The 26876-nt window shown below is 40.3% G+C and overlaps 1 protein-coding gene across 1 annotated transcript in view; it reads right to left on the bottom strand.

The window, feature by feature from the left end:
* Nucleotides 1–25532, bottom strand: part of LOC131417239 (schlafen family member 5-like) — a 32317-nt gene extending 6785 nt beyond the window's left edge. The window contains exons 1-4 of the mRNA XM_058560393.1: nt 25147–25532; nt 21821–21952; nt 3052–4102; nt 1730–1855 (exon numbers count right to left, since the gene is read on the bottom strand). Coding sequence (XP_058416376.1) covers nt 1730–1855; nt 3052–4102; nt 21821–21952; nt 25147–25320 — 1483 coding nt within the window. The 5' untranslated portion in view covers nt 25321–25532. The remainder of the gene's footprint in view (nt 1–1729; nt 1856–3051; nt 4103–21820; nt 21953–25146) is intronic.
* Nucleotides 25533–26876: the final 1344 nt, after the last annotated feature.

Genomic DNA, 26876 nt, shown 5'->3' with positions numbered 1-26876 from the left:
ATCTCATATTGTCCTTTGCTTTTTGGTGGAACAAAATGTTTCTAAGCTTCTTCTAGAAGAGAAATGCCATGATAATACCATTTGAGGAAACTGTATTCTGGTATATGTTTTGAATTACAAATTGGCAATACGCCTAAATTTACAAGCTATTGTTACTACTTGGGATTTATCCTTAAGGAACACCTCAAGGTATTTGTAGAAAAATGTATATTGTAGCCCTGTTTAAAATAGAAAAAATTAGGGCCGGCCCCGTGGCTTAGCAGTTAAGTGCACGCACTCCGCTACTGGCGGCCCAGGGTTCGGATCCCAGGCACGCACCGACGCACCGCTTCTCCGGCCATGCTGAGGCCACGTCCGACATACAGCAACTAGAAGGATGTGCAACTATGACGTACAACTATCTACTAGGGCTTCGGGAGAAAAAAAAAAGGAGGAGGATTGGCAATAGATGTTAGCTCAGAGCTGGTCTTCCTCACAAAAAAAAAATAAATAAAACAGAAAAAATTAGATATCATCTAAAATTCCATCAGAAAGGGGACTGGTTAACGAAGTGATAGCAGGGGTGTTTGCAAAGGTCTTACGTTTTGACCTGGCTGGTGGTTACACAGGTTTCACTGCATAATTATTTATTAAATTATATCTTTGTTCTATGTACTTTCTGTATGTATTATATATTTCATAATAAAAACAGCAAAATTAATAACATACATGTTTAGGAATACTATGCAATACTATACAATCAATAAAAGAATCGGGTAAATCTATGAGTAAGGTTGTAACAAGATGTACACACACATTACTCAGGTTCAGCTTGCACAGCTGTAGTGCATTCATTTTTACTGCTGTGTAATATTTCATTATGTAAATAAACTACAATATATTTATCCATTGTTGTGACAACAGATTATTTGGTTGTTCCTGTTGGGGCTGTTACAAATAGTGACTCTATGACCCCTCATGGGCATATCTCCAATTATAGATATCTCCTGATGCACGTGTACACGTTTTTCTCTAGAACATAGAAAGAACTGCTGAATGCTAGAGTGTGCAAATGACCAAATATCCAATTTGTTTTCCAAAGGGATTAGGCCAACTTAATTCCCAGCATGGATGTACAAAAGATCCTGATTACCCACAACCTCCCCAACACCTGATTTGTCAATTAAATGGTGTAACATGGCATCTACTTGTGGTTTTGATTTGCATTTCACTCATGACGGATGGGTTGAGCATCTTTTCGTAAGTTTACTGGACATATATGTTTCCTTTTCTGGGAAATACATCTTTATAACTATTGCCCATTTTTCTACTGGGTGGTTTGTCCTTTTAAAAAATTGTGCAAGTTCTTTATATGTTCTTCCTACCAATCCTTTGTCAGCTACATGGATTGCAAATATCTTCTTCAAGTTTTTAGTTAAATCTTTTCACTCTTTTTAAGCTATTTTTGAGGAACAGAAGTTCTTAATTTAATGTAGGAAAATTGATCAATCTTTTTGTTTAAGTTTAATACTTTTGTGTCTCGTTTAGGAAATCCCTCCCTACCTCAATGACACAAAATTATTCATATACATTTTCTACTAAAAATGTGAAAAGTTTGTTTCTGACGTGTAAGTCCTTAAAACTTCTGAAATTGGTTTTTTATATAATATAAAATAGGAGCCCATTTTTATTTTTTTCCATATGGATGAACAACCAACATGTGCCAAAGCAACCAGAGATGATGAATTACCTGGAAAGTAACGTTTTTGCTGTTCTTCCAGACATTCCAAATTCTTATGAATGCACACACTCCTGCTGCAGGGTGTCGTGGTTGACAAGCTCAGCGCAAGGACCATCTCAGAAAATCTGGAAAGATCTTAGGAAACAAGAACCAAAGTTTCAAAATGCAAAAAAGCAGACCCCAACTTATAGCTGAGCTGTGTTGCACAGTCTTTCACTTAGTTTTAGAACTCAAAGCCGTGGCCCACGCTATTTGTATTTACATCCTAAGTGAGCTTGGGAAAGCCTACTGATATCTTGGGGGGAAGAAACTGGCATGTAGCAACAGTTCTTAATTTTTTGTGTGTGTGTGTGAGGAAGATTGGCCCTGAGCTAAGATCTGTTGCCAGTCTTCCTCTATTTTGTATCCGGGAATGCTGCCACCGCATAGCTTGATGAGCGGTATGCATGTCCGCGCCCGGGATGCGAACCTGCGAACCCTGGGCTGCCAAAGCAGAGCATGTGAACTTAACCACTACGCCACCGGGCTGGCCCCAGTTTTTAATTTTTAATTTTATTATATTGAATCAAACTATTTTCATATTTTTAGAATGCTTATATTAAAAAAAATATGATTAGAAGATGTGAAGGTCAATGGATATAGATTTCTGAGAAGATTCTGAAATGGACTTCATTTTTCTGGACTTTTGAAGAAGTTACCATTGATTTTCTTTTGTCTAATTTTATCTCAGGCTTTCCTCTTCCAAGGTGGATGCATATCACCAAGACTACTCTTTGGCTCATCAGTCACAGTTAGCATCACATGTTGGCTCTCAAAAGGAAAAGTGAGAAAGGAGAGGGACAGCCATGTCATGTTTGGGTTCAAAAATGAAAGTGGGGCAATGAGAAAGGGAGAATATTTCATCCAGGGAACCACAGAAGAATGGGAAGGCAGGGGAATGGGGCAGTAAGTTCAAGGGCACATATATGTACATGTGAAACAGGAATTTCCCGAAAAAATGTGAGTTCATGAAAAGGAAAAGAAGAAACTTGAATAGGAACACAAGAAAGGATGTAAAAATAGAAATTTCCAGGTCAAACAGCCGCCTGCACCAACCTCTAGTGGGTTTACTAGCCCAGGGTATCCGTTTGTTGAATGCAGAATATTCAAGATGGGCAGATGAAAAAAGGGCAATGACCCACCGACTATGTCCATAGGAATTAATAAATCAGTCATCTGCAATTCAGAGTACCTCTCTTTCCCCAGATTCTAAAATAATACCTCCCTTTCCTCCATCCCCACCTCCCCTGTCCCAGCAAACATTACAATCACTGTGGATTCTGCTCCCTGACCTGGGTCGGCTTCCGTCATCCAAGCTACCCATTCCTTTGTGCTCAGCTGTCTCACATGATTGTCCTTCACCTGCCAGGAACTAGGCACTTCAGCAAACACTGCACAGCAGAATGGTTCCACCTTGACAGCACAGACATATCCATGGAGGGCACCCTGATTGTGTACTTCAAGGAATTTGACGGCATATTTTATCTCACGCTTCTGTGTACAGAAATGATGGACAGGTAATTTCTTAATACAGTGATCAATAGAAGCCCTCAAGGCGGTAAGATCTAGTCTCTCTTTTTTACATCCAATGACTTGATGGGTCTCATCATGCACACCAAAAAATACAAACCCTCCTTCAGTGTTTGCAAACGCAGAAACACAACTGGGGAGACTCTCTTTAAAGCATTGTGACACCTCTGTTGACAACATTTTAAATTCAACATGCGTGGAATTAGTAAAGTTGAGCTTTTCCAGGTACTGAAGTTGAGCTCTGTCAAATAAAGCAGCGGCTGAGGCCTTTATGTTACCTTCATTTTGTACACCAACCCGAACTTTCTGTGGACTTAAATAGGAATAATTAATATTCCTAAGAGTCTGAGTCTTCTCTTTGAGGAATGCCAGTGCTTCGTGAGAATTCATGACATTGGTAGATGTTCTATGTCTGTAGTACAAATTGGAGCACAAGGTAGCAAGCCGTACACCAGAGGCCTCTGCGTTCCATGATTTCACAAAAATCAAAAAGAGGTCTCCCTGCTGCATCTCGTCTAAATAGCCATTGAAAATGGAAGGCAGATGCAACCCTACTCCATGAATTTCATAATTGTACTCTTTGTTCTCAATCTCAGCCTTGACCACTCCCCCACCAGAATTCATCAGGGCACATATTGCATGCAAGATGACTTTATTCTGTTTCTCCTGCAGTTGAGGGTTCATTTCACTCCTTTGCTTATTCCCAAGGATGACTTTTCCTGCGTCTAAAACACACTCAGCAAAGTTTGTTTCCAAATCAGTCTTGAGACTCATCTTCTGGGCACTTGTCCTATTCTTACCTGAAATGTCCTCCTGGAAAACAGGAAGATAGATCCATTAGAATAGGACAAGAATAGGGGCGGTGGGAATATCGACAGCTTGAGGCCACTTCATTTATTCCCACAGGGCTTGAGGCCAGACAGATGCAAGAATTAAGTGTGTAGGATGGGCTGAGAAGCTGTCTGCTGGAAGCCCACTGCCACCAGAGAAATGATCAAGAGGCTATTTTTATGCTGTGATTTTGGTAACCGTTTCTGCCGAGTTCTCTGAATAGCAAGGTCTCCTGCGTCACCTGCAGAAAACAGGAAATTTTACAAAGATACACATGGTGGAATGCAACTGGAAAGCTTTCATGGTCAGAGGTATCTCTGGGGTGTGCTGTTTATTGTTTTTCTTGGTGCTTTGTCTTTTTCCTTTCACTGAGACCTGGGCAATTCTCAGATTATTTTATAGCTCAGTTTTGGGAAGGATCAAATCTGATTGAGTTGGTAATTTATCATTGTTGCTGTGGAACACATCCTTTAGCTTCCCCTGGTCCAAGCAGTTCTCATCTTGTGAAAAAAAAATATAAATGTATATTATGTACTTTTATATATAATATATATTCTATTTTTACATAATAAAACCTTTTATATATAATTATAATTATATACTATATATTTTTATGTAATTTGTTTGGAACTACAAATTATTGACTATTTGTTTGGAACAACCAGGCTGGCAGGTTAAGGTGGGCTTTTGACATTTCCTAAACCTCAACTGACAACAAGGAATATCAGAAGAGGGGAAGCTTAATGACAGCGTGCAGACACACCATGTTTGCAACCACACTACAGGACTGAAGAAGGGATGTGAGTGATACACATCCCTGCAGCTGCCATCTTGGACCAATCTGTGGCAGTCAAGGAAGAAGGAGCGACTAAACCAACTCACACATAATTACAAAACCCTCTATCATGAGAGACTTCACTGTGAACTAAGAAGATGTCCTGCTATCTGGACAGTGTCCTGGCTCTGCCCGCTACACTTCCTTCCTCAAAAACCTAGATGCAGACCCACAGCCAACATCATACATAATGGTGAAAAATTGAAAGCCATCCCTCTGAGAACAGAAACAAGAGAAGGGTGCCCACTCTCACCACTCCTATTCAGCATAGTACTGGGGGTTTTGGCCAGAGCAATTAAGCAAGAAAAAGAAATAAAAGGTATCCAAATTGGAAAGAAAGAAGTGAAGCTCTTGCTGCTTGCGGATGACATCATTCCATATATAGAAAACCCTAAAGAATCCACTAGAAAACTATTAGAAATAATCAACAACTACGTCAAAGTTACCGGGTAAAAAATCAAGTTGCAAAAATCAGTTGCATTTCTCTACAGCAATAATGAACTAGCAGAAAGAGAAGTCAAGAATGGAATCCCATTTACAATCACACACAAAAAAATAAAATATCTAGGAATAAATTTAACTAAGGAGCTGACAGACCTATACACTGAAAATTATAAGACATTTTTTAAAGAAATTGAAGAAGACATAAAGAAATGGAAAGATATTCCATACTCATGGATTGGAAGAATAAACATATTTAAAATGTCCATATTACCTAAAGCAGTCTACAGATTCAATGCAATCCCAATCAGAATCTCAACAACAATCTTCACAGAAATAGAACAAAGAATACCAACATTTATATGGAACAACAAAAGACCCCAAATAGCCAAAGCAATCCTGAGAAAAAAGAACAAAGCTGGAGGCATCACAATCCCTGACTTCAAAATATACTACAAAGCTATAGTAATCAAAACAGCATGGCAGCGGTACAAAAACAGTCACACAGATCAATGGAACAGAACTGAAAGCCCAGAAATAAAACCATACATCTACGGATAGCTAATCTTTGAGAAAGGAGCCAAGAACACGCATTAGACAAAGGAAAGTTTCTTCAATAAATGGAGTTGGGAAAACTGGACAGCCACAAGCAAAAGAATGAAAGTAGACCATTGTCTTACACCATACACAAAAATTAATTCAAAATGGATTAAAGACTTGAATGTAAGACCTGAAACCATAAAACTCCTAAAAGAAAATATAAATAGTACACTCTTTGACAACGGTCTTAGCAGCATCTTTTCAAGTAGAATGTCTACTCAGGCAAGGGAAACAAAAGAAAAAATAAAGGGACTACATTAGACTAAAAAGCTTCTGCAAGACAAAGGAAACCATCAAGAAAACGAAAAGACAACTCGCCAACTGGGAGAAAGTATTTGCAAATCATATATCCAACAAGGGGTTAATTTCCAAAATAGATAAAGAACTCATACAATTCAACAACAACAAAAAACAAACAACCCAATCAAAAAATGGGCAGAGGATCTGAACAGACATTTCTCCAAAGAAGATATACAGATGGCCAACAGGCACATGAAAGGACGTTCAACATCACTAATTAATAGGGAAATGCAAATCAAAAGTACAATGAGATCTCACCTTACACCTGTCAGAATGGCTATAATTAACAAGACAAAAAATAACAAATGTTGTGGAGGATGTAGAGAAAAGAAAACCCTCATACACCACTGGTGGGAATGTAAACTGGTGCAGCCACTATGGAAAACAGTATGGAGATTTCTCAAAAAATTAAAAATAGACGTACCATACAATCCAGCTATCACACTACTGGGTATTTATCCAAAGAACATGAAATCAACAGTACAAAGAGATTTCTCACCCCTATGTTCATTGTAGCATTTTTCACAATAGCCAAGATGCAGAAGCAACCTAAGTGCCCATCAATGGATGAATGGATAAAGAAGATGTTGTGTATATATATACAGAAGCCAGACAGAGAAAGACAAACACCATATGATTTCACTCATGCAAAAGATAAACAAACACATGGATGAAGAGAACAGATTAGTGGTTACCAGAGGAGAAGATGGTGGGGAGGTGGGTGAAAGGGGTAAAGGGACACATATGTATGGTGACAGATAAAAACTAGACTGTTGGTGGTGAGCAAGATGTAGTCTATACAGAAACTGATATATAATAATGTACACCTAAAATAACACAATCTTATAAACCAACATGACCGCAATAATTTTTTTAAAAACTTATTGAATAACATTACAGAAAATGTATAAAGAAAGAAATGACCATTCATGACACACACACACACAAAAAAACCCTAGATGCATGAAACAAAAGATGCAACCTGAGAGAGAAGCAAATACAATCCCCTGGATGAGTGGGAAAGGAGACCCCAGAATGACAGCTGTGGGGCAAGCCTAGAGAATCAGTATCCAAAAACTGGAGCAGATGGCAACAGGCTTCAGCGGGTAGCCCCTGAGACTGTGCAATTGATGGGACACTTAATAAGTTAGTCAACTGAGGAGGTGGAGAGTTTGGGGATGAATTAGCAATAGGGTCTTAGGAAAATATGCAAATACAAATACACAAATACAATATACAAATATAAGATAATAACTCTAAGATTAAAATTAAAAGTAGTATAGGAAATAAAATATAATTATACAGCACAGCTGTAAAATGACAGTCATAATGATATAAACTCTGAAAATTGTTCTGATCAGAAATGATGATATAATTGTCCTGGCAGGATGTGGGGAGAGAAAGGGTAGAGTAAGAAGTGTGACAGAATATGTGGAAGATAAACAAACAACCAAACACACAGATAAGGAGAAAAGATTGGTGGTTACCAGAAGGGAAGAGGGCAGGGGGAGGGCAAAAAGGGTAAAGGGGCCCATGTGTTTGGTGATGGATGGAAACCAGACTTTTGGCGGTGAACACAATGCAGTCTATACAGGAGCTGAACTATAATAATATACACCTGAAATTTACACAACGTTATAAAACTATGTGAACTCAATAAAATAATTAAAAGAAAAGAAGTGTGAGAGAGCGATACCCTTATCTTTCAGAAACAGACAATATCTGAAACTGGAAGGAGGGAGGGAAGAATGAGAGTATGAGCAAGTTGTTTAGAAATATATACATAAATGCCAAAAGAAAAAGCCAAAGAGGCAAAAGCTTGCCTAAAGAGCAGGCAAAGGGGAGAGTAAGGGACCACTGATTTTCTTATTATATCTTATAGAACTATAACTTTCAAAACTACATACATGAAACTTCCACTTCCAGTCAGAATAGAGTACCAGGGACTAGATTACTCTCCTGTGTGAAACAAATAAAAGTTTTATGAAGAAATAACGATCATGGGGCTGGCCCGGTGGCATACCTATTAAGTTCATGCACTCTGCTTCGGTGGCCTGGGGTTCGCAGGTTTGGATCCTGGTGCAGACCTACACACCACTTATCAAGCCATGCTGTGGTGGTGTCTCATATAAAGTAGAGGAAGATGGGCATGGATGTTACCCCAGGGCCAATCTTCCTCAGCAAAAAAGATGAGGATTGGCAACAGCTGTTAGCTTAGGGCTAATCTTCCTCAAAAAAAAAACAAAAAACAAAAGAAATAATGGTCAGAAATTTTCCAAATTTGATGTAAACTATAAAAAAATCAAGATTGACAGCCAAAATATTCAACAAGTCCCACGTACAAGAAATATGAAGAAAACTACATCAAGTCACATCATAATTAAATTGCTCAAAATCATTGATAGAGAGAAAATCTTAAAAGCAACCAGAGGAAAAAAACATATTATGCATAGATGAACAAAGGATGCCCTTAGATTTTTTGTCAGAAACAAAGCAGGTGAGAAGATAGTGGATCAACATCTTAAAACTACTGAAAGAAATAAAAACCCGTCAACCGAGAGTTCTATACCTAGTGAGAATGTCTTTCAAAAAATAAGGTAACTCAACAATAAACACAAAGAACCCAATTTTTAAAATGAACAAAGGACTTGAACAGACATTTCTACAAAGAAGACACACAAGTGGCCAACAAGCATGTGAAAAGATGCTCAACATCATTAGTCATTAGGGCAATGCATATCAAACCCACAATGACATGCCACTTCACAGCTACTAGGATGGTTATAATAATAATAATAATAACAAAAGGAAAATAATAAGTGTTGATGAGGATGTGGAGAAATTGGAATCCTCATACTTTGCTGATAGGGATGTAAAATGGTGCAGCCACTGTGGAAAACAGTTGGAGTTTCTTCAAAAAGTTAAACATAGAATTACCATATGACCCACCAATTCCTCTCCTAAGTACCTATCCAACAGAATTGAAAACCAGTACTCAGACAAATCCTTGAGACTCAAATAAGTCATGAATGTTCACAGCAGCACTATTCACAATAGCCAAAAGATGGAAACAACTCAAATGTTTATCAACAGATGAATGGATAAACAAATTGTGCCATATCCATTCAACAGAATATTACTCAGTGATAAAAAGCAATGAAGTACCGATACACGCTTCAATATGGATGAACCGCAAAAACATTATGCTAAGTGAAAGAAGCCAGACACAAAAGGTCACTGGACTGTATATTTGTGTCCCCCAAGAATTCATATGTTGAAACTCTAACCCCCATTGGGATGGTATTAGGAGGTGGGGCTTTTAGGGGGTAATTAGGTCGTGAAGGTGGAGCCCTCATAATGGGATTAGTGTCCTTATAAGAAGAGACATGAGAGAGCTTGCTTCCTCTCTCTCTGCTCTCTCCACCATGGGAAGACACAATGAGAAGGCACCTAGCTGCACACCAGATAGAGTGTTCTCACCAGATACCAGACCTGCCAGCACCTTGATCTTGGACTTCCCAGCCTCGAGAACTGTGAGAAATAAATGTTTGCTGTTTAATCCACCCAGTCTATAGTATTTTTGTTATAGCAGCCCAACTGACTAAGACAGTCACATATTGTATGATTCCATTTATGAGAAATACGTAGAATGAAGAAAGGAGATTAGTGGTTCCCTGGGGTTAGGGGAAGAGGGGAGTAAGGAGTAACTGCTTAATGGGTCTCTATTTGAGAGTGATGAAAATATTTTGAAGCTTGATAGAGGTGGTAGTTGCATAACACTGTAAATGTATTAAATGCCACTGATTTGTTCACTTTAAAATGATTAACTTTATGTTATGTAAATTTCACCTCAATTTTTAAAATTGATTAAAAAATGAAGGTGAAATAAAAACTTTCTCAGACGTAGAAAGCTGAAAGAAGTCATTATCAGTAGAACTGCAATACAAGAAATGTTAAAGAAAGTCTTCAGGCAGGAGGAAAATTGTATCAGTTGGAAAATAGATGTACATAAAGCAATGAATAACACTGGAAATGGTAACTACATGGGTAAATATATAATTTTTTTAAACTTAAATCTCTTTAAAAGAATAATAAAATTGTAGTACTAACATTAACTGATTTCAAGCCTTATTCTACACTTACAGTAACCAAGATAGCATGGAATTGGCATAAGGACGAATAAATAGATCCATGGAACAGAATAGAGAGTCCAGAAATAGACCCACACATACACGGACAACAAAGGTGCAAAGTGGAGAAAGTGTCATCTTTTCAATAAATAGGACAGGAACAATTGGATATCCATCTGCAAAAGAAATAAACTTCAATTCATATTTCACACCATTTACAAAAATTTACTTAAAATGTGTCATATATCTAAATGTAAAACCTAAAACTACATGGAAATAAATGAAGACTGCCCAAATGAGAACAAGCAGAGGCTATTTATTTAGAGCTCCCTATAACAAAGGAGTCAGTCACCACCATCTGTGTTGGCAGAGACTCAAAGGCAGGCAGGGAAATGGGAAAGATTTACAGTGAAAAAAAAGAAGGCTCAAGTGTGCTCTGATTTGAGGTTATTGGCAGGGGGAGGCTGGAAGAGGGCTTACTAGAAGCGGGGCATCTTATGTGACTGGTTTGGGGAGCCTATTTGGCTTTCTCTGGTTGGTCCTGAGTTGAAAGTGGGAGAAAAAATTAGAGAAGTTGGCAGTTATTGACCAAGTCCTGACTATTTTGGGCCGATTCTTCAGAGGTTGTAGATTGGCTTCCCAGAATGGTTGCTGCAGAGGCTGTGGGTCAGAGTTCTATTTTTATATTTGGTCTGGCCATTGTTGGTATGTGTATTCAGTCTCTCAGTCCCTCCTGACACCTTTTTAGTGATTTTCTTGCTTGCAAGAAGTTAACCAATTCAGAGAAGGCTAGAGATCCAGATTATCACTGCTCTAGGATTGTTCAGCCATCTCCATAGCCTACTGTATTTCAAGATCCTCTTGATTTTTTTGTTGTTGTGTCATCATGGCAATCATCTGATGAGACAGTGGTTGCACAGAAGCATTTAAGACTCTGAAAAGAATGCAACAGACCTGCATTATGACCACTATGACAAAAGCAGGAACAATTAATAGTGCCTGTAAGATGCCTTAGAACCGGGAACCCCTATTGCCTAACTTAAGCCAAGAGAACAAGTCTAATAGGCCATGAGGATCAATCTTAGAAAGCCAAGTATCTTTTTCCTTAAGGTGATATATAGCCCGTTCTACGTTGCCTGTTTCATTGATCCAAGCATAGTAAGAAGTATCAGCAATGGCACAAATGCGACCATGACTCACCAACAAGAAATCTAGAGCAATGCAATTATTCATCATTATGCTGCCAATGATTGTCCATCACTACTCATGCCAGCACTACTTGTACTAATTTGTATTCTTTCTAGGGAAGAGATGGTATTGTTAATAAATTCTGTCAGAGTTAGTAATAAGTTTCTTACAGCCTTTGCTATTTGTATGACTCCCACTGATGGGAATGCTGTTCTAACTGTACACATACACAATGAGTAAGTAATTCCCCCAGGTAGTGTCCTCAAATAATCAACAGCGGCCTCATTTGGATCTCATGTTGGAGTTGGATTTTCCAGCCTCTGTCATTTATAGAATTAAGGTTTCTGTATATAGAGGTCTTGGAATACTATTCCTAAAGAACATGAAGTGTTAGTCTGAGGCAAACAAGAATGGCTATCCTGGCCACAAAGGAAGTAGTATCCAGTAGGAGTACATAGAGATCCAGGAAAAAAGGAGTTGTTCACAACAAGAAGTTGGAACCAAGGCCTTACAATAGCAGGGATACGTATTTGGATCACCACTCTTCCAGGTGGTGAATATTTGGCCCATTGCCCTGTGAAGGTTGTTGAATTCAAATTTAGAATTACCTAGAGTCTGACCAATAGACTGTGATAATTGGTTCTTTTTCTGGGAGAGAAGGACACTAATACAGCCACAAGTTGACTTGTTTGAGGCAATTTGTCCATGAAGGTGTAAGTGGAAACGCCATTGGCTCATTTGATGAGACTGGAATCGGCCAGAGGTTTTTATCATGGCGGGCTGGGGATAGATGGCATATCCTGCAGTCAGTAAGACTGAAAGCAGTGGCCACTGTTTTAGATAACCTAAGAAGGGCATTAGTGAGTACGTTCTGACCTAACAATTATAATAAGAAAAGAAGAAAAGCCTTATCATGGGTAGATGACAACCAAGGATCTATAGACAATGAGAAGAAGGATTATAAACAAGCAGATTTTAAAAACCCCAGAAACTAGACAGGAGTTTTGGTCCAATGTCTTGGGTGGAAGCCATCCATTATCCTAGGTCATCCACTTGTTCTGAAGGTCTTGGGTTAGCTGTCTACTTCTGAAGATCAGCTACTCCTAGAACATCTCTGAGAATCCTTAGTTTGAGGTCCTCTCTTGGAATAGCCTTAACTGTGTAGAATTCTCAATTACTTCTTCAGTTGTGAAATGTGAACCTAAGGATTGACACCCTGGAGTTTCACTACTGTATTTGTTGTTAATAGTACCTGATAAGGTCTATTTCAGTGAGGTTCAGGAGAAGTTTTACTCTGATGTCTCTTCCAATAGATGAAATCTCCTGGTTGAAGATCATGAAGAGGCTGTTTAAGATGATGTTATGGGAAGGCAGCCTTAACCTGCTGGTGATAGGACTGGGTATGGTACATGAGTCCCTTGCAATATTTTGTGATATCTGCAAGCGGTAGGACATAGTCTAGTATTGGAGGTGAAATCTCTTCCAGTTACTAATTCGTAAGGAGATAACCGATGTGTCCCCAAGGGAATGGACCATATGGCCATAAGGGTTAGTGGGAGTATGTTTGGCCAAGAGACCTCAACGGTTTCTGAAAGTTTTGCTAATTTTCATTTAAGGACTAAATTAAAGGATTAGATTTAAAAATTAAATTAAAGGCCATTGGTCTTTTCAACATTTGCAGAAGATTGTAGATAGTAAGGATGGTATAAAGTAAGTAGTAACAATTTACAAAGTTCTTTTATATGGTTCCTATAAAGTGTGTGCCTTGATCACTTGATATAAAGTTGGTATGCCCCAGGTAGGAAACACAAAATCAAGCAGCTTGTTAGTGACTGTAAGGACTGTAGCTTTTTGCGAGAAAATTCTTCAACACATTCTGAAAATACACCTACAATAACTAAAATATATTCAAGCCCCAGGGAGGATGGAAGCTGGTTAAAGTCCATCTGAAAGTGTTAAAAGGACCTTGAGGCTTTGGTTACTGACCATGTCTCAGCTTTATAGTTCTCCCAGAATTACGTTGTTGATGATGACACGTGACCTGAAAATAGCCTCAGCCGTCTTTTTTGTGTGACTGTGAGCAGACTGGCCCTGAGCTAACATCCATTGCCAATCCTCCCCCTTTTGCTGAGGAAGATTAGCTCTGAGCTAACATCGTGCCCATCTTCCTTTATTTTGTATGTGGGATGTCTCCACAGCATGGCTGGATAAGCGGTATGTAGGTCCGTGCCCAGGATCCGAACTTGCAAACCTCGGAACATGCGAACCCTGGGCTGCCAAAGCAGAGGGCGTGAATTTAACCACTACACCACCAGGCCAGCCCCTCCTCAGCTGTCTTTTTAAAGTTTCCCCTGCAATGCTGATTTAATACAGTAGCCAATTTGTCTATACCATAATGAGTGGTTTCATGAAGAAATTTAGCTAATATCCATTTGAAATAATCTGGTACCAGCAAGTGGCCATTTTGAGAGTGCCAGAGATTATCTGAGTTAAGGGTACAGTCAGACTTTTTCCATTCTTCCTTTTCAAAATCAAGGGCTAACCAATGACATTTTACAAGCCTTTTTTGTTTTTGTTTTTTTTTTTTTTATTTATTTTTTTTTCCCAGAACTTATTCATCTTTTTTTTTTTTAATTTTTTGTTTATTGCAGTAACATTGGTTTATAACATTGTAAAAGTTTCAGGTGTACATCATTGTACTTCTATTTCTGCATAGATTACATCATGTTCACCACCAAAATACTAATTACAACCCATCACCACACACATGTACCGAATTATCCCTTTCACCCTCCTCCCTCCCCCCTTCCCCTCTGGTAACCACCAATCCAATCTCTGTCCCTATGTGTTTGTTTATTGTTGTTATTATCTACTACTTAATGAAGGAAATCATACGATATTTGACCTTCTCCCTCTGACTTATTTCACTTTGCATTATACCCTCAATGTCCATCCATGTTGTCACAAATGGCTGGATTTCATCGTTTCTTATGGCTGAGTAGTATTCCATTGTGTATATATACCACAGCTTCTTTATCCATTCGTCCCTTGATGGGCACTTAGGTTGCTTCCAAGTCTTGGCTATTGTGAATAACACTGCAATGAACACAGGGGTGCATGTACCTTTGCAAATTGGTGTTTTCAAGTTCTTTGGATAAATACCCAACAGTGGAATAGCTGGATCATATGGTAGTTCTATCCTTGATTTTTTGAGGAATCTCCATACTGTTTTCCATAGTGGCTGCACCAGTTTGCACTCCCACCAGCAGTGTATGAGAGTGTGGCTTAGAGGTTAAGTGTACAAGCCTTTTTGAATCTCTCAAGATATTTATCCTTTGAGAGTTTAGATAGCATCACAAGCTTGGTTAAGACTTCTTATAGAAAATAATGATTGGGGGCTGGCCCAGTGATGTAGTGGTTTGGATCCCAGGGGCGCACTCACACACCACTTGTCAGGCCATGCTGTGGCAGCATCCCATATAAAGTAGAGGAAGATGGGCACGGATGCTAGACCAGGGCCAGTCTTCCTCAGAAAAAAGAGGAGGATTGGCATTAGATGTTACCTCAGGGCTGATCTTCCTCACAAAAAAAGAAAAGAAAAGAATGATCTGCTAGAGCATTTCCTTTAGCTTCTATATTATCTCTTTTTGCATGGTTCTCAACCTTTATAATAGCTATCTCTCTAACAAGTAGGAGTTCATCTAAAAATTCCTCTTCTTGCTGTCCGTTTCTGATGGGTGTTCCAGCAGAGATGCGAAATCCCCTTTGTTTCCAAAGCATCACAAAGTTATGCATTACTCCAAAAGCATACCAGCTATCTATATATGTTTATTCTCTGGTCTTTGGCTAGTTGACAAACTCCAGAAGTGCAATAAGTTCTACCACTTACGTTGACATTATCTCAGGTAGAGTAATGTACTCTAAAGAAAAGCCTAAATTAGTGATAGCATATTCCGCTTGATAACCTCCAATTTCAGTTTTGAAATATGACACATCAGCAAATAATATTAGGTCAGAGTTCTCAGTGGGAGTCAATAAATCTGAGCAAAGTACAGAAAGTTCTCTTACTGAAGTAAGACATTTATGAGGCTCCCCTTCTTGTGGTAGGGGCAGGAGAGTGGCAGGATCTGGGGTGTTGCAGTAGTCGACAATAATGTAAGAGGGAGAGAGTCACAGAATCGCATAAGAGGTTAGTTGGTTGGCGGAACAGTGTTGCAAGTTTTCAGTCAGTAGTAATGTCTATACTACGTGAGGAACCACGAGCTCAAGTGGGGAGCCTAGAACTAATTCAGCAGAAGCATCAACAAGATTTGCAGTGACAGCTATTGCCCTGAGACAAGAGGGATAAGCCTTTGCAACCAGGTCTAGAGTGAGGCTATCTGATTGTTCCCATGAAGTTGATTTGAAACCCCAAGGGCTTGTCCAGATCACTCATGCACAAATAGACGAAATGGCTATTATATAGTTAGAGATACCTAGGGAAGGAGGCTGTGGAAGAGACTTCTTTAGGCTACAGAAGGCCTGTTCATGTTTGGGCTCTCAAAGGAGAGGGTCTCTTTCTGAGGACTTTATTAATTCATAAAGAAGTATCGCAGTCTCAGAACAATTTGGCCCCCATTGCCTGCAATAAAACCTAGAAATTAGTTAAACCTAGAAAATTGGTTAAATCTAGAAATCCTCTCAACTGTTGTTTTGTGAAGCATCTAGGGTAAGTTTGGATAATCTTTAGTCTCTCAGGAGACAGTGCTTTTCCCTCCTTAGATAGGTCATTCACTAAACAATGAACCATGTTTTGGCAAAATTGGAATTTATCTTTTGAAACTTTATATCTCTTTTCTGCTAAGGGTGAGAGCAAGTAAATGGAATTCTTTTTACTGACTTCCTTGTTCTTTGAACAAAGTAGGAGTTCATCTACATATTGTATCAGAACTGAATCCCAAGGGAAATTTAGATTCTTTAAGTCTTGACTGAGGAAAAAATAGGGAGCTTCAGTGAACTCCTGGGGCATGACTCCCCAGTTTTATGGTCATCTTCCCCAAGAGACAGCAAAAATGTATTGAACGTCCTGGTCTAAAGGCACATTGAAAAAGACAGAGCAAATTTCCACTACAGCAAAGCAAGTGACTTAAGGGGAATGGTTTCATCTTTTCTCCATTTGCATGAGTGAATTAGGATCTAATTGATTTTTATTGGAAATGTTTGGGGTCTGGCTTTTAGGAGACTGTACCCTAGTTTTTGGATCTTTTTGGTTTTTTTTGAATCTTCAGGTTTATTGTGGAAAAAGGGGTCCTGTGGGTCCCCTTCGGAGTTAGCCCAATGAGCTTTGCCATCCAGGATTTAGCATTCGAATTTCTGACCAACAAATGTATGAGTTGATATAGGTTACGTAATCCTGGGTTACGTGCACCCAAAAGAATTCTAAATTCTTCTATGAATATTTGCTGGCCTTTTCTGGGTTTAGGGAAATCTTTAGGTATAGCTCTTAATTCAGCTTGGGTCCAAAGTTTAAATTCTACAGTTGCCTGTACACCTGGCTCATGGCAGGGGTAGATCTTTAGAGGTAAGTGACATTTTGGGGTTTTAGGAGAGTCGTTGGTTAAAGATAGCGGGTCTGAATAAGGGGGAGAAGAGGGAGAAGATGACTGAGATGCAAGAGAAAAATCAGAAGGATAAGGGGAAAAAGAGAGCTGGATACAGAGAGGCAACTGAAAGACCAGGATGGGGAGGACTTGCTAGGGAAAGAGTCTAGTTTGTTAATTGTTCATTAGCTTTGGGCAAAGAATCTTTTAGTGAAGGAGTTTTTGATTGAGAATTTCACTTGGAGGCCTCTGCATACTGATCAAAACTGTTGCCCAAGACCCCAAATAGCCAAAGCAATCTTAAGAAAGAACAAAGCTGGAGGTATCACACTCGCTGATTTCAAACTATATTACAAAGCTATAGTAATCAAAACAGTATGGTATTGGTATTAAAACAAACACATAGATCAATGCAACAAAATAGAGAGCTCAGAAATAAACTCACATATATATGGTCAGTTAATTTATGGAATATACAATGGGGAAAGGACAGTTTCTTCAATAAATAGTGTTGGAAAAACTGGACAGCAATATGCAAAAGAATGAAACTGGACCTTTATCTTACACCATACACAAAAAATTAACTCAAAATATATTAAAGACTTGAATGTAAGACCTGCAACTGTAAAACTCTTCGAAGAAAACATAGGCAGTAAGCTCTTTGACATCAATCTTGGTGAAAATTTCTTGGATTTGACACCAAAAGCAAAGGCCACAAAAGCAAAAATAAACAAGTGGGACTACATCAAACTAAAAAGCTTCTACACAGCAAAGGAAACCATCAACAAAATGAAAACACGACTTGCCAAGTGGGAGAAAACATTTGCAAATCATATTTGATAACGTGTTAATATTCAAAACATAAAAAGAATTCACACAACTCAGTAGCAACAAAACAAACAATCCAGTTTAAAAATGGGCAGAGGATCTGAATAGACATTTATCCAAAGAAGACATCCAGGTGTCCAGCAGGTGCATGAAAAGATGCTCAACATCACTAATCACCAGGGAAATGCAAATCCAAACATAGTGAGATCTCACCTCACACCTGTTAGAATGACTATTATCAAAAAGATAAGAAATAACAAATGTTGACCAGGATATGGAGACAAGGGAACTCTTAAGCACTGTTGGTGGGAATGTAAATTGGTGCAGCCATTATGGGAAACAGGATGGAGGTTCCTCAAAAAATTGAAAGTGAAACTACCATATGATCCAGCAATTCCACTTCTGGGTATTTATCCAAAGAAAACAAAAACTAATCTGAAGAGATATAGGCACCCCCATGTTCACTGCAGCATTGTTTACAATAGCCAAGACATGGAAACAACTTAAATGTCCATTGATGGATGAATGGATAAAGAAAATGCAGTATAACTCCTAAAATTTACATGGAACCATAAAAGACCCCAAATAGTCAAAGAAATCCTGAGAAAGAAGAACAAAGCAGGAGGCACTACACTTCCCATTTTCAAGCTATGCTATAAAGCTGTAGTCATCAAAACAGTATTGTACTGGCATAAAAACAGACAAATAAACCAATGGAACAGAATTAAGAGGCCAGAAATAAACCCAAGCATATATGTTCAACTAATACTTGATAACGAAGCCAAGAATACTCAATGGAGAAAAGGCAATTTCTTCAATAAATGGTGCTGGTTTAATTGGATATTCACATGTAAAAGAATAAAACTGGACCCATATCTTATACCACTCACAAAAATTAACTCAAAATGGATTAAAGACTTAAATATAAGACCTGAAACCATGAAACTCCTAGAATAAACATAGGAATAAACCTCCTTGACATGGGTCTTGGCAGCGATATTTTGGATATGACACCTAAAGCACAAGAAACAAAATAAAAAATAAACAAGTGGGACTACATCAAACCAAAAAGCTTCTGCAAAGAAACCATCAACAAAGTGAAAAAACAACCTACGGGATGGAAAAAAATATTTGCAAACCATATATCTGATAAGAGGTTAACATCCAAAATATATAAAGAACTCATACAACTCAATAGCAAAAAAAAACAAACAACCTAATTAAAAATTGGGCAAAGGACATGAATAAACATTTATCCAAAGAAGATATATGAAAGGCCAACAGGTACATGAAAAGATGCTCAACATCACTCGTTATTAGAGAAATACAAATTAAAACCACACTGAGATATAACCTCACATCTGTTAGAACGGCCATCATCAAAAAGACAAGAGATAGCACATGCTGGCATGGATGTGGAGAAAAGGGAACTCTTGTGCGCTGTTGGTGGGATGGTAAATTGGTGCAGCCACTATGGAAAACAGTATGGAGGATCCTCAAAAAATTAAAAATAGAACTACCATATGATCCAGCAATTCTATTTCTGGGAATATATACAATGGAAAAGAAAACACTAACTCGAAAAGGTATCTGCACCCCCATGTTCACTGCAGCATTATTTATAATAGCCAAGACATGGAAACAACATAAGTGTTCATCAGTGGATGAACGGATAAAGAAGATGTGGTATATAGGAATATTATTCAGCCATTAAAAAAAGAGGAAATCTTGGGGCCAGCCCCATGGCGTAGTGGTTAAGTTTGCATGCTTCCGCTTCAGCGGCCAGGGGTTTGTGGGTTTGGACTCCAGGCACAGACCTACACACCGCTCATCAAGCCATGCTGTGGCAGCGTCTCACATACAAAATAGAGGAAGATTGTCACAGATGTTAGCTCAGGGACAATCTTCCTCACCAAAAAAAAAAAAAAAAACCAATATGGATGGACCTTGAAGGCATTATGCTAAGTGAAATAGTTCAGATAAAGACAAATACTGTATGATCTCACTTATATGTGGAATTGGGGGGAAAAAAACCAAACTCATAGAAAAAGAAATCAAACTTGCAGTTACCAGAAGCAGAGGGGAGGGAGAGAGGGAACTAGAGGAAGATGGTCAAAAAGTACAAATTTCCCGTTGTAAGATAAATAAGTACTATGGATGTAATGTACAACATGATGACTATAGCTAACACTGCTGTATAACATATAGGAAAGTTGTTAAGAGAGTAAATCCTAAGAGTTTTCACCACAAGGAGAAAATTTTTTCCTTTTTTCTTTCTTTTCTTTTTATTTTATCTATATAAGAAAATGGATGTTAATTGAACCTAATCGTGGTAATCCTTTCACAATATATGTAAATGAAACCATCATGCTGTATGCCTTAAACCTATACAGTGCTATATGTCAATTATTTCTCAATAAAATTTGAAAACAATATTTAAAAAAAAAGAAAGTGTGGTGTATACATATGTGTAATGGAATATTATTCAGCCATAAAAAAGAATGAAATCTTGCCATTTGTAACAACATGGATGGACCTTGAGGACATTATTCTAAGTGAAATAAGTCAGACAGAAAAAGATAAATACCGTATGATTTCATTTATATGTGGAATCTTAAAAAACAAACAAACAAACAAAATTGAGCTCATGGATACAGAGAACAGATTAGTGGTTGCCTGAGGCAGGGGGTGGGAGGTGAGCGAAGTGGGTGTAGAGGGTGAAAAGACACAAATTTCCAGTTGTAAAATGAATAAGTCATGGGGGTGTAATGTACAGTATGGTGATTATAGTTAATAATACTGTATTGTATATTTGAAAGTAGCGAGGAGAGTGGATCTTGAAAGTTCTCATTACAAGAAAAAAATATTGTAACTATGTATGGTGATGGATGTTAACTGGACTTATTGTGGTGAGCATTTTGCAATATATAAAAATATCGAATCATTACATTGTACAACTGAAACTAATATAATGTTATGTCAATGATACATCAATTAAAAAAAAAAACCTGCTGTCCAACTGGTCCTGAGAAGTCCTATTCCTTTACCTTTCTAAGGTGCCTCTCAAATGAACAATTTTGTTCAAGTCAAATATTCCCGAGTGGCCACAAGGCCCAAATCATCCTTAGTGAAGTTATGCCATTTAGAAAGATAAGTGCAAGAATTAGTAGTAAACGTATAAGAAGCAGGAGTTTTTCCTGGAAGAGGAGAAGATTTAGACTTAGAAGACCCCATGAGAGCTGGCGACCATCAGTAGGAACATAAAGTTTGTGCGCCTTGTGTCTCGGGTCCCCCATCTTACTGTTGGCCGCCTCTGAACGTAGACCCAATAATCTGCGTCCCCCAGCAGGTGGAAAACCAGAGAACAATTTCTCTTGATTAAAGCCAAGATCTCAGGACAAAAACTCTAGACAAAAAGAGAAAGTTATCTGGTTTTATTAATGACTCACAGCAAAGTTTGTCCAAATGGACATTGGTTCAGGGAGAACCAGAAACTCATCGTGAGGCCAGCTTGAACAGGCTTATGGGGTCTATCCCTGTGCTCTAACTTGTGATTCTTCTTATGACAAACATTTTTAAACAGCACAACACAAAACTAACACAAAAGAGAGCAAAAAGGAATGAAAAGAATGCCTGATTCCACCAAGGATACCAAGCAAATGGGAACCAATAACAAAGCCCAGGTACCAAACTGCGAATCAACAGCAGTGCTAATTAGCAAACTGCTAATAAAATAGCAGTTGATTGATAGAAGAAGTCAATGCAAAGAAAGAGGAGTTCAGAGCCAGTGCTGACTTACCACGTTGGTGCCAACACAACAAGCCACTATTGGCAAGGCAAGAGGGGCCTCTGTATGTACCGCACCTGCCCAAAGGCTGGGGTCCACAGCCAAAGCAGCGCAGACGGTATCTTGGTGGAACCTCCAGGAAAACTGTGGAAATTAATGAAACCACCCAAATGAGGTTATTTATTCAGAGCTCACTATAACAAGGGAGTCAGTAACTATCACTTGCACCTTGGAGCGACTCAAAGACAAGCGAGGGAGTAGGAACACTTTACAGTGAAAGGAAGAGAAGGATATGGTATGCTCTGATTTGAGGTTCTTGGCAGGGGGAAGCTAACTAGAAATGGGGCATCCTAGGTGATTGGTTTGGGGAACATATTTGACTTTTTTTGGTTGGTCCTGAGTTGGAAGTGGGAGCAAAAATTAGGGAAGCTGGCAGTTATTGACCAAGTCCTGACCACATATGGCCAAGTGCTGCAGGGTTTGTGGTTTGGCTTCCGAGCTGGTTGCTGCAGAGGTTATGATCAGAGTTCTGTTTTTATATGTGGTCTGGCCAGTGTCCAGTTGTATTTTCAGTCTCTGTATTTGTCTCTGTAAAGTCTCTCAGTCTTTGTATATTCATCTACAAAACTTCTAGAGGAAAATACAGGAGAAAATATTTTCACCTTGGGTTTGGCAAGCATTTTTTAGAGATGACACTAAATGCACAATATAAAAAAGAAAAAAGTCAATATATTGGACCTTAAGAATGTCTCCTTTTTGAAAGACACTGTTAAGAGAATGAAAATGCAAGCCCCTGACTGGAAGAAAATCTTTGCAAATGATATATCTGATAAAGAACTTATATCTGGATTACATACGGAACTCAAAAGGCAATAACAAGAAAACAAACAACATGGTTTAAAAACAGATCAAAGATTTGAACAGATACTTCACCAAAGGAGATATATGTGTAGGAAATAAGTACATGAAATGATGTTCAACATCATTAGTCATTAGGGAAATGCTAATTAAAACTACAATGAGATAACACTATACACCTATTAGAACAGCTAAGATGATTAATCATATGAGGTCTTGACGAGGATGTGGAGGAAAGGGGACTCTCATACCCTCCTGACAGGAACATAAAGTACAACCATTTTGGAAAAGAGTTTGGTAGTTGTATATGCTTACTGTATGACCCAGCCATTCCACTCCTAAGTATTTACCCAAGAAGAATGAAAACATATGTCCATATAGACTTGTGCATGAATGTTCACAGCACTTTTATAGGTAAAAGCCATAAACTGGAAACAACCCAAATGCCCAGGAGCAGAAACAAATTTTGGTTATCCATAGAACGAAATACTACTCAGCAATAAAAAGGAAGAAACTATTGGTACCCACACATGAATGAATCTCAAAATAATTATTCTGAGTGAAAGAAGCCAGACCAAAAAGAGTACATATCCTATGATCCCATTTGTATAAAATTCTAGAAAATGCAAACTATTCTCTAGTGACAGAAAGCCAATCAATCGTTGCTTGAGGATGAGGATGGAGATAGAAGAGTGGGAGAAAGGGATTACCAAGGGTACTTTTGGGGTGATATATATGTTCAGTGTCTTGATTGCAATGATGGTTTCACGTGTCAAAATTTATCAGATCGTATCCTTTAAATATGTGCAGTTTATTGTCTGTCAATAATATTCCAATAAAGCTATTAAAAACTATGTATGTGAATGATTGTGAAAAAATAGGTAAAACATTTTATTATAATATAACTAGCTCAAAAACCAGTAGAAGAATTATGTGCCTGCTATTACTGAGTTTTTTTCCATAGAAACTGAGTCTTTGATAGGATTAGTGTTATAGAGTCCCAAATTCTGCATACTCCAGATGGAGGGAGAGCTTTGTATGTCCCAATATTTGTTTGATAATAACCATCAACCCCCCCTGCCCTTTCCCTTCCATATTGTACATATATACGTCTCAGGCTTGCCAAGTCCTGTCTCAGTGGAAATCTGTGCTTGGTGTGGAAGACAACAGGCCCTCCTAGCTACCGAGGAAAATTACTTCAGCAAAATAAGAGAAAATTCTCTCCTTCCCTTACAGGTGCATAAAAGCAAGAAGGATTCCAGTTCATAAAATTGCCCTTGGAGATTTTTTTTTCTAGCAAAGAAATCCTCCAAGATACCTGGTCTTCAGAGACTGTTGCTCTGGCCTGTGAACCTGTCCATTAGCCTTGAGAGACACTGTAACTGTGAATGGTTGTTTACTTAACGTCCTGTTACCATGACAATAATGCTGAAATTGATTTCTGTTTTCTGATATGCACAAACACCTGTGAATTTTCATAATCAGGCCAGAGCAGATCAACACATTCACTCTTTCCACTTGCAAGAAGGTACTAACACTTGTGATTGCTCATCTTCTTATTTAAACAAAAAGAGTTGAAGTCTTGTGGCATTTAAATGAACACTTCTGACACAGGACGCTGTCGTGCTTAACTGCTCATCTGGCCACAGGAACTCGCACCTCCGCCCCGACAGACCCAAGTGGAATCAGTTTCTATTTCCCCACCAAGGCAGGCATAGCCTCGCCACCTTCTGGTAGGGCAAAGCTAGGAAACCTTAGCCACCGACCTCATCTCCGCCTAGAGGCTCCGCTGGAGACACGCCACCGGTTGGGGAACCCCCAAAGTCCCACCGTCAAGCATCCTCTCCCTCCCGCACTAGTCCTCAAGGATTCCCTTCTGGTCCTACAACAGTCGTGTGCAAAAGGGGAACAGAATAACTCACCACAGCCCAGCCTCTGCGGACAGAACCCACGTGAGTTCTAGTTAGCCGCTTGATGGCGGATACAGGGCTGTGTGGGCTGTCCTGGGACCCCACGCCCTCTGCCCGATGCAGTTGGGCTTACCGGCAATCCGCGGAACACAGGCTCTTGTAACAAACGGGACACTGACCCTATTAGTCCCGAGGCCACAAGCTCGCTGGCTTCACCTTCAGTAGTCTCGGTACCTGACTTGGTTCCTCTAAAGCTCTTTGCGCTCCTGAACGGCGGAGAAACTTTACCAGGCTCAGTTTGGTCCGATTTAGGCTGTGCTGCTGCGCGCTCCTCCTCCCCAGCTCGCCGGGCCTTCCAGGCCTCCCTGCCCCCGACCCTCCACTGCCCGCCTGTCGTTGGAAGTTGCTACTGAGTCAAAGAGCGGGAAAGGAGCTCTTGGGGCAATGCCCAGGCCCGGGGGCCTGCGGCCCCGCTTCTCCACAGCCGGGAGCGGATGGGCGCGGAGCCGGGGAGGGAAAGAAGCCGAGCGTTTGGAAGACCTGTGCAAAGGAGCGCGGGGCAATCGTTACCGGCCAAGGTTTCTCCTCTGCGGCGCGCCACGCTCCGGGAGAAAGCGATGGGGCCTCCCAAGTCCAGAACAGAGGCCTTGACCCTGCAGGTTCCGGTCCTTTTATCAGCAGAACTCGGTGACACCTTACGGGGCGGGGCACCGCGCAGGATATAGAGCGACAGCCCAACAGCATCGCTTCTGTGGACCTGGAAACCCTCTCCTGCGAGGACAACAGCCTTGGTTACCTTCGGTGGATATGGGGTGGGGTGGGGTGTTTTTTTGAGGAGGCGGGGGCTCTTTGTTGCTTCTCTATGTTTTCTGATTAAATTTTTTGAGATTCGCGGTTCTCACCCGCACCCAAGGAGGGAGATCCGGGCGCAGCCCCACGTCCTCCAGCCCTCCCCGGCCGCCTCAGGCTCGGGCGCGCTCCGCAGCTCTCTCTCCCCAACGCCTCCAGCCTCTCGATTGCGGCTCGAATCGCCCCATCAGCGGCCAGGGAGTGGGAGCGTTGCCCGGAGAGGGAAGGAGAGAATTAAGCCTCGGCTTTCGCCCCACCTCCACCCCTTAATTGGAGAAAGTTGATTCTGCCTCCTTTCTTCTGCGGGTGCTTTAATTTGTAAAGGGGTGATGATCGCTGCTAAGGTCTCTCACTGAGACCGGCTGGGAGTGTCGCCGCTTGGGAGAACCCGGGGAGGCTCGGGCGATGGCAGTTTGGCGAAAGAAAAGAGAAATTGCCCTTTTGATTCATCTGCCCACTAGCAGACTTCATTACACCCGGGTCTAATGCAGAACCGTCAGTTTTCATTTCATTTCATTCTTTCTAATTCTATTACCTAACATGTTCTGAACGCTCCCAAAGGGTCTGGCTCCGCGCGGGTCTCCAAGACTGAGTCTCCGGACGTGCCCGACTTGCGGCGCGCGCTGCTGCCCCGCTGTGGTCCTGCGGGAAACTGAAGGGACGGCCCCTCGGGGCGAAGAGAGCGAGGAGCGGGCTGCCGGGGAATTGATCTGAGCCCGCGCCCCCGAGGATGTAAATAGCACCTGGGTATCCCTGGAGCGTTCAGTCCAGTCCTGACTCCAACTGCCTCTTTCCCCGGGCGTCCTCCTTCTGTCTTCCTCGGACCCCTTAAAATTCTGGTAAATAGATGTTTCTTCGTCTCATCGCTTCCAACTCCCGCGCCCATAGGTCGGAGGACCGCTGGAACACCCCCCCCCCCAGCAAATTCTCTCTCTCCCATCTTCTCCCCAAGAGTTCGAGGTCTGAGTAGACCGGGCTGAGGAAACTGAGGCCAAACTGAGTCTGGCCCAGGGCGGCTCGCTGTCTGGCTCAATTCTCAAGACTGGTTCAGTCCCTGGTGAGTCTGAACGGGTCTCTGGTGAGTCTGCCTCGCTGCCCAAGCGCATTCAAATCCCTGCCCAGAAAGGACGCGGGGACTCTGAGCCGGAGACTCTGCAGAGCCAGGGCGGCCCAGGGAGAGACGGATGCCCACCAGTTACTGAAAATCAAAGCGGAGGGAAACGTCTGGACGACACCACTTGTGGTCATCTCTAGGGGCTGGGGTTAGGGGATGGCTCTTAAACTTTTAAATGTATTGTCAAATAGCTAAGGTGCACAGAAAGTACAAAAATAATACAGTGAACACCTATGTATTCACCACCCAGCTTAAACAATAAGACATTAGCAATATTCTTGTGTACTCCCCACTGGTCTCATTCTCTCATCCCATCGGTCCCCTACTCACCTGGTAA

This window comes from Diceros bicornis, chromosome 18 (genome assembly GCF_020826845.1).
Source record: "Diceros bicornis minor isolate mBicDic1 chromosome 18, mDicBic1.mat.cur, whole genome shotgun sequence".
Taxonomy (NCBI): domain Eukaryota; kingdom Metazoa; phylum Chordata; class Mammalia; order Perissodactyla; family Rhinocerotidae; genus Diceros; species Diceros bicornis.
This window is presented reverse-complemented; position numbering and strand designations above follow the sequence as displayed.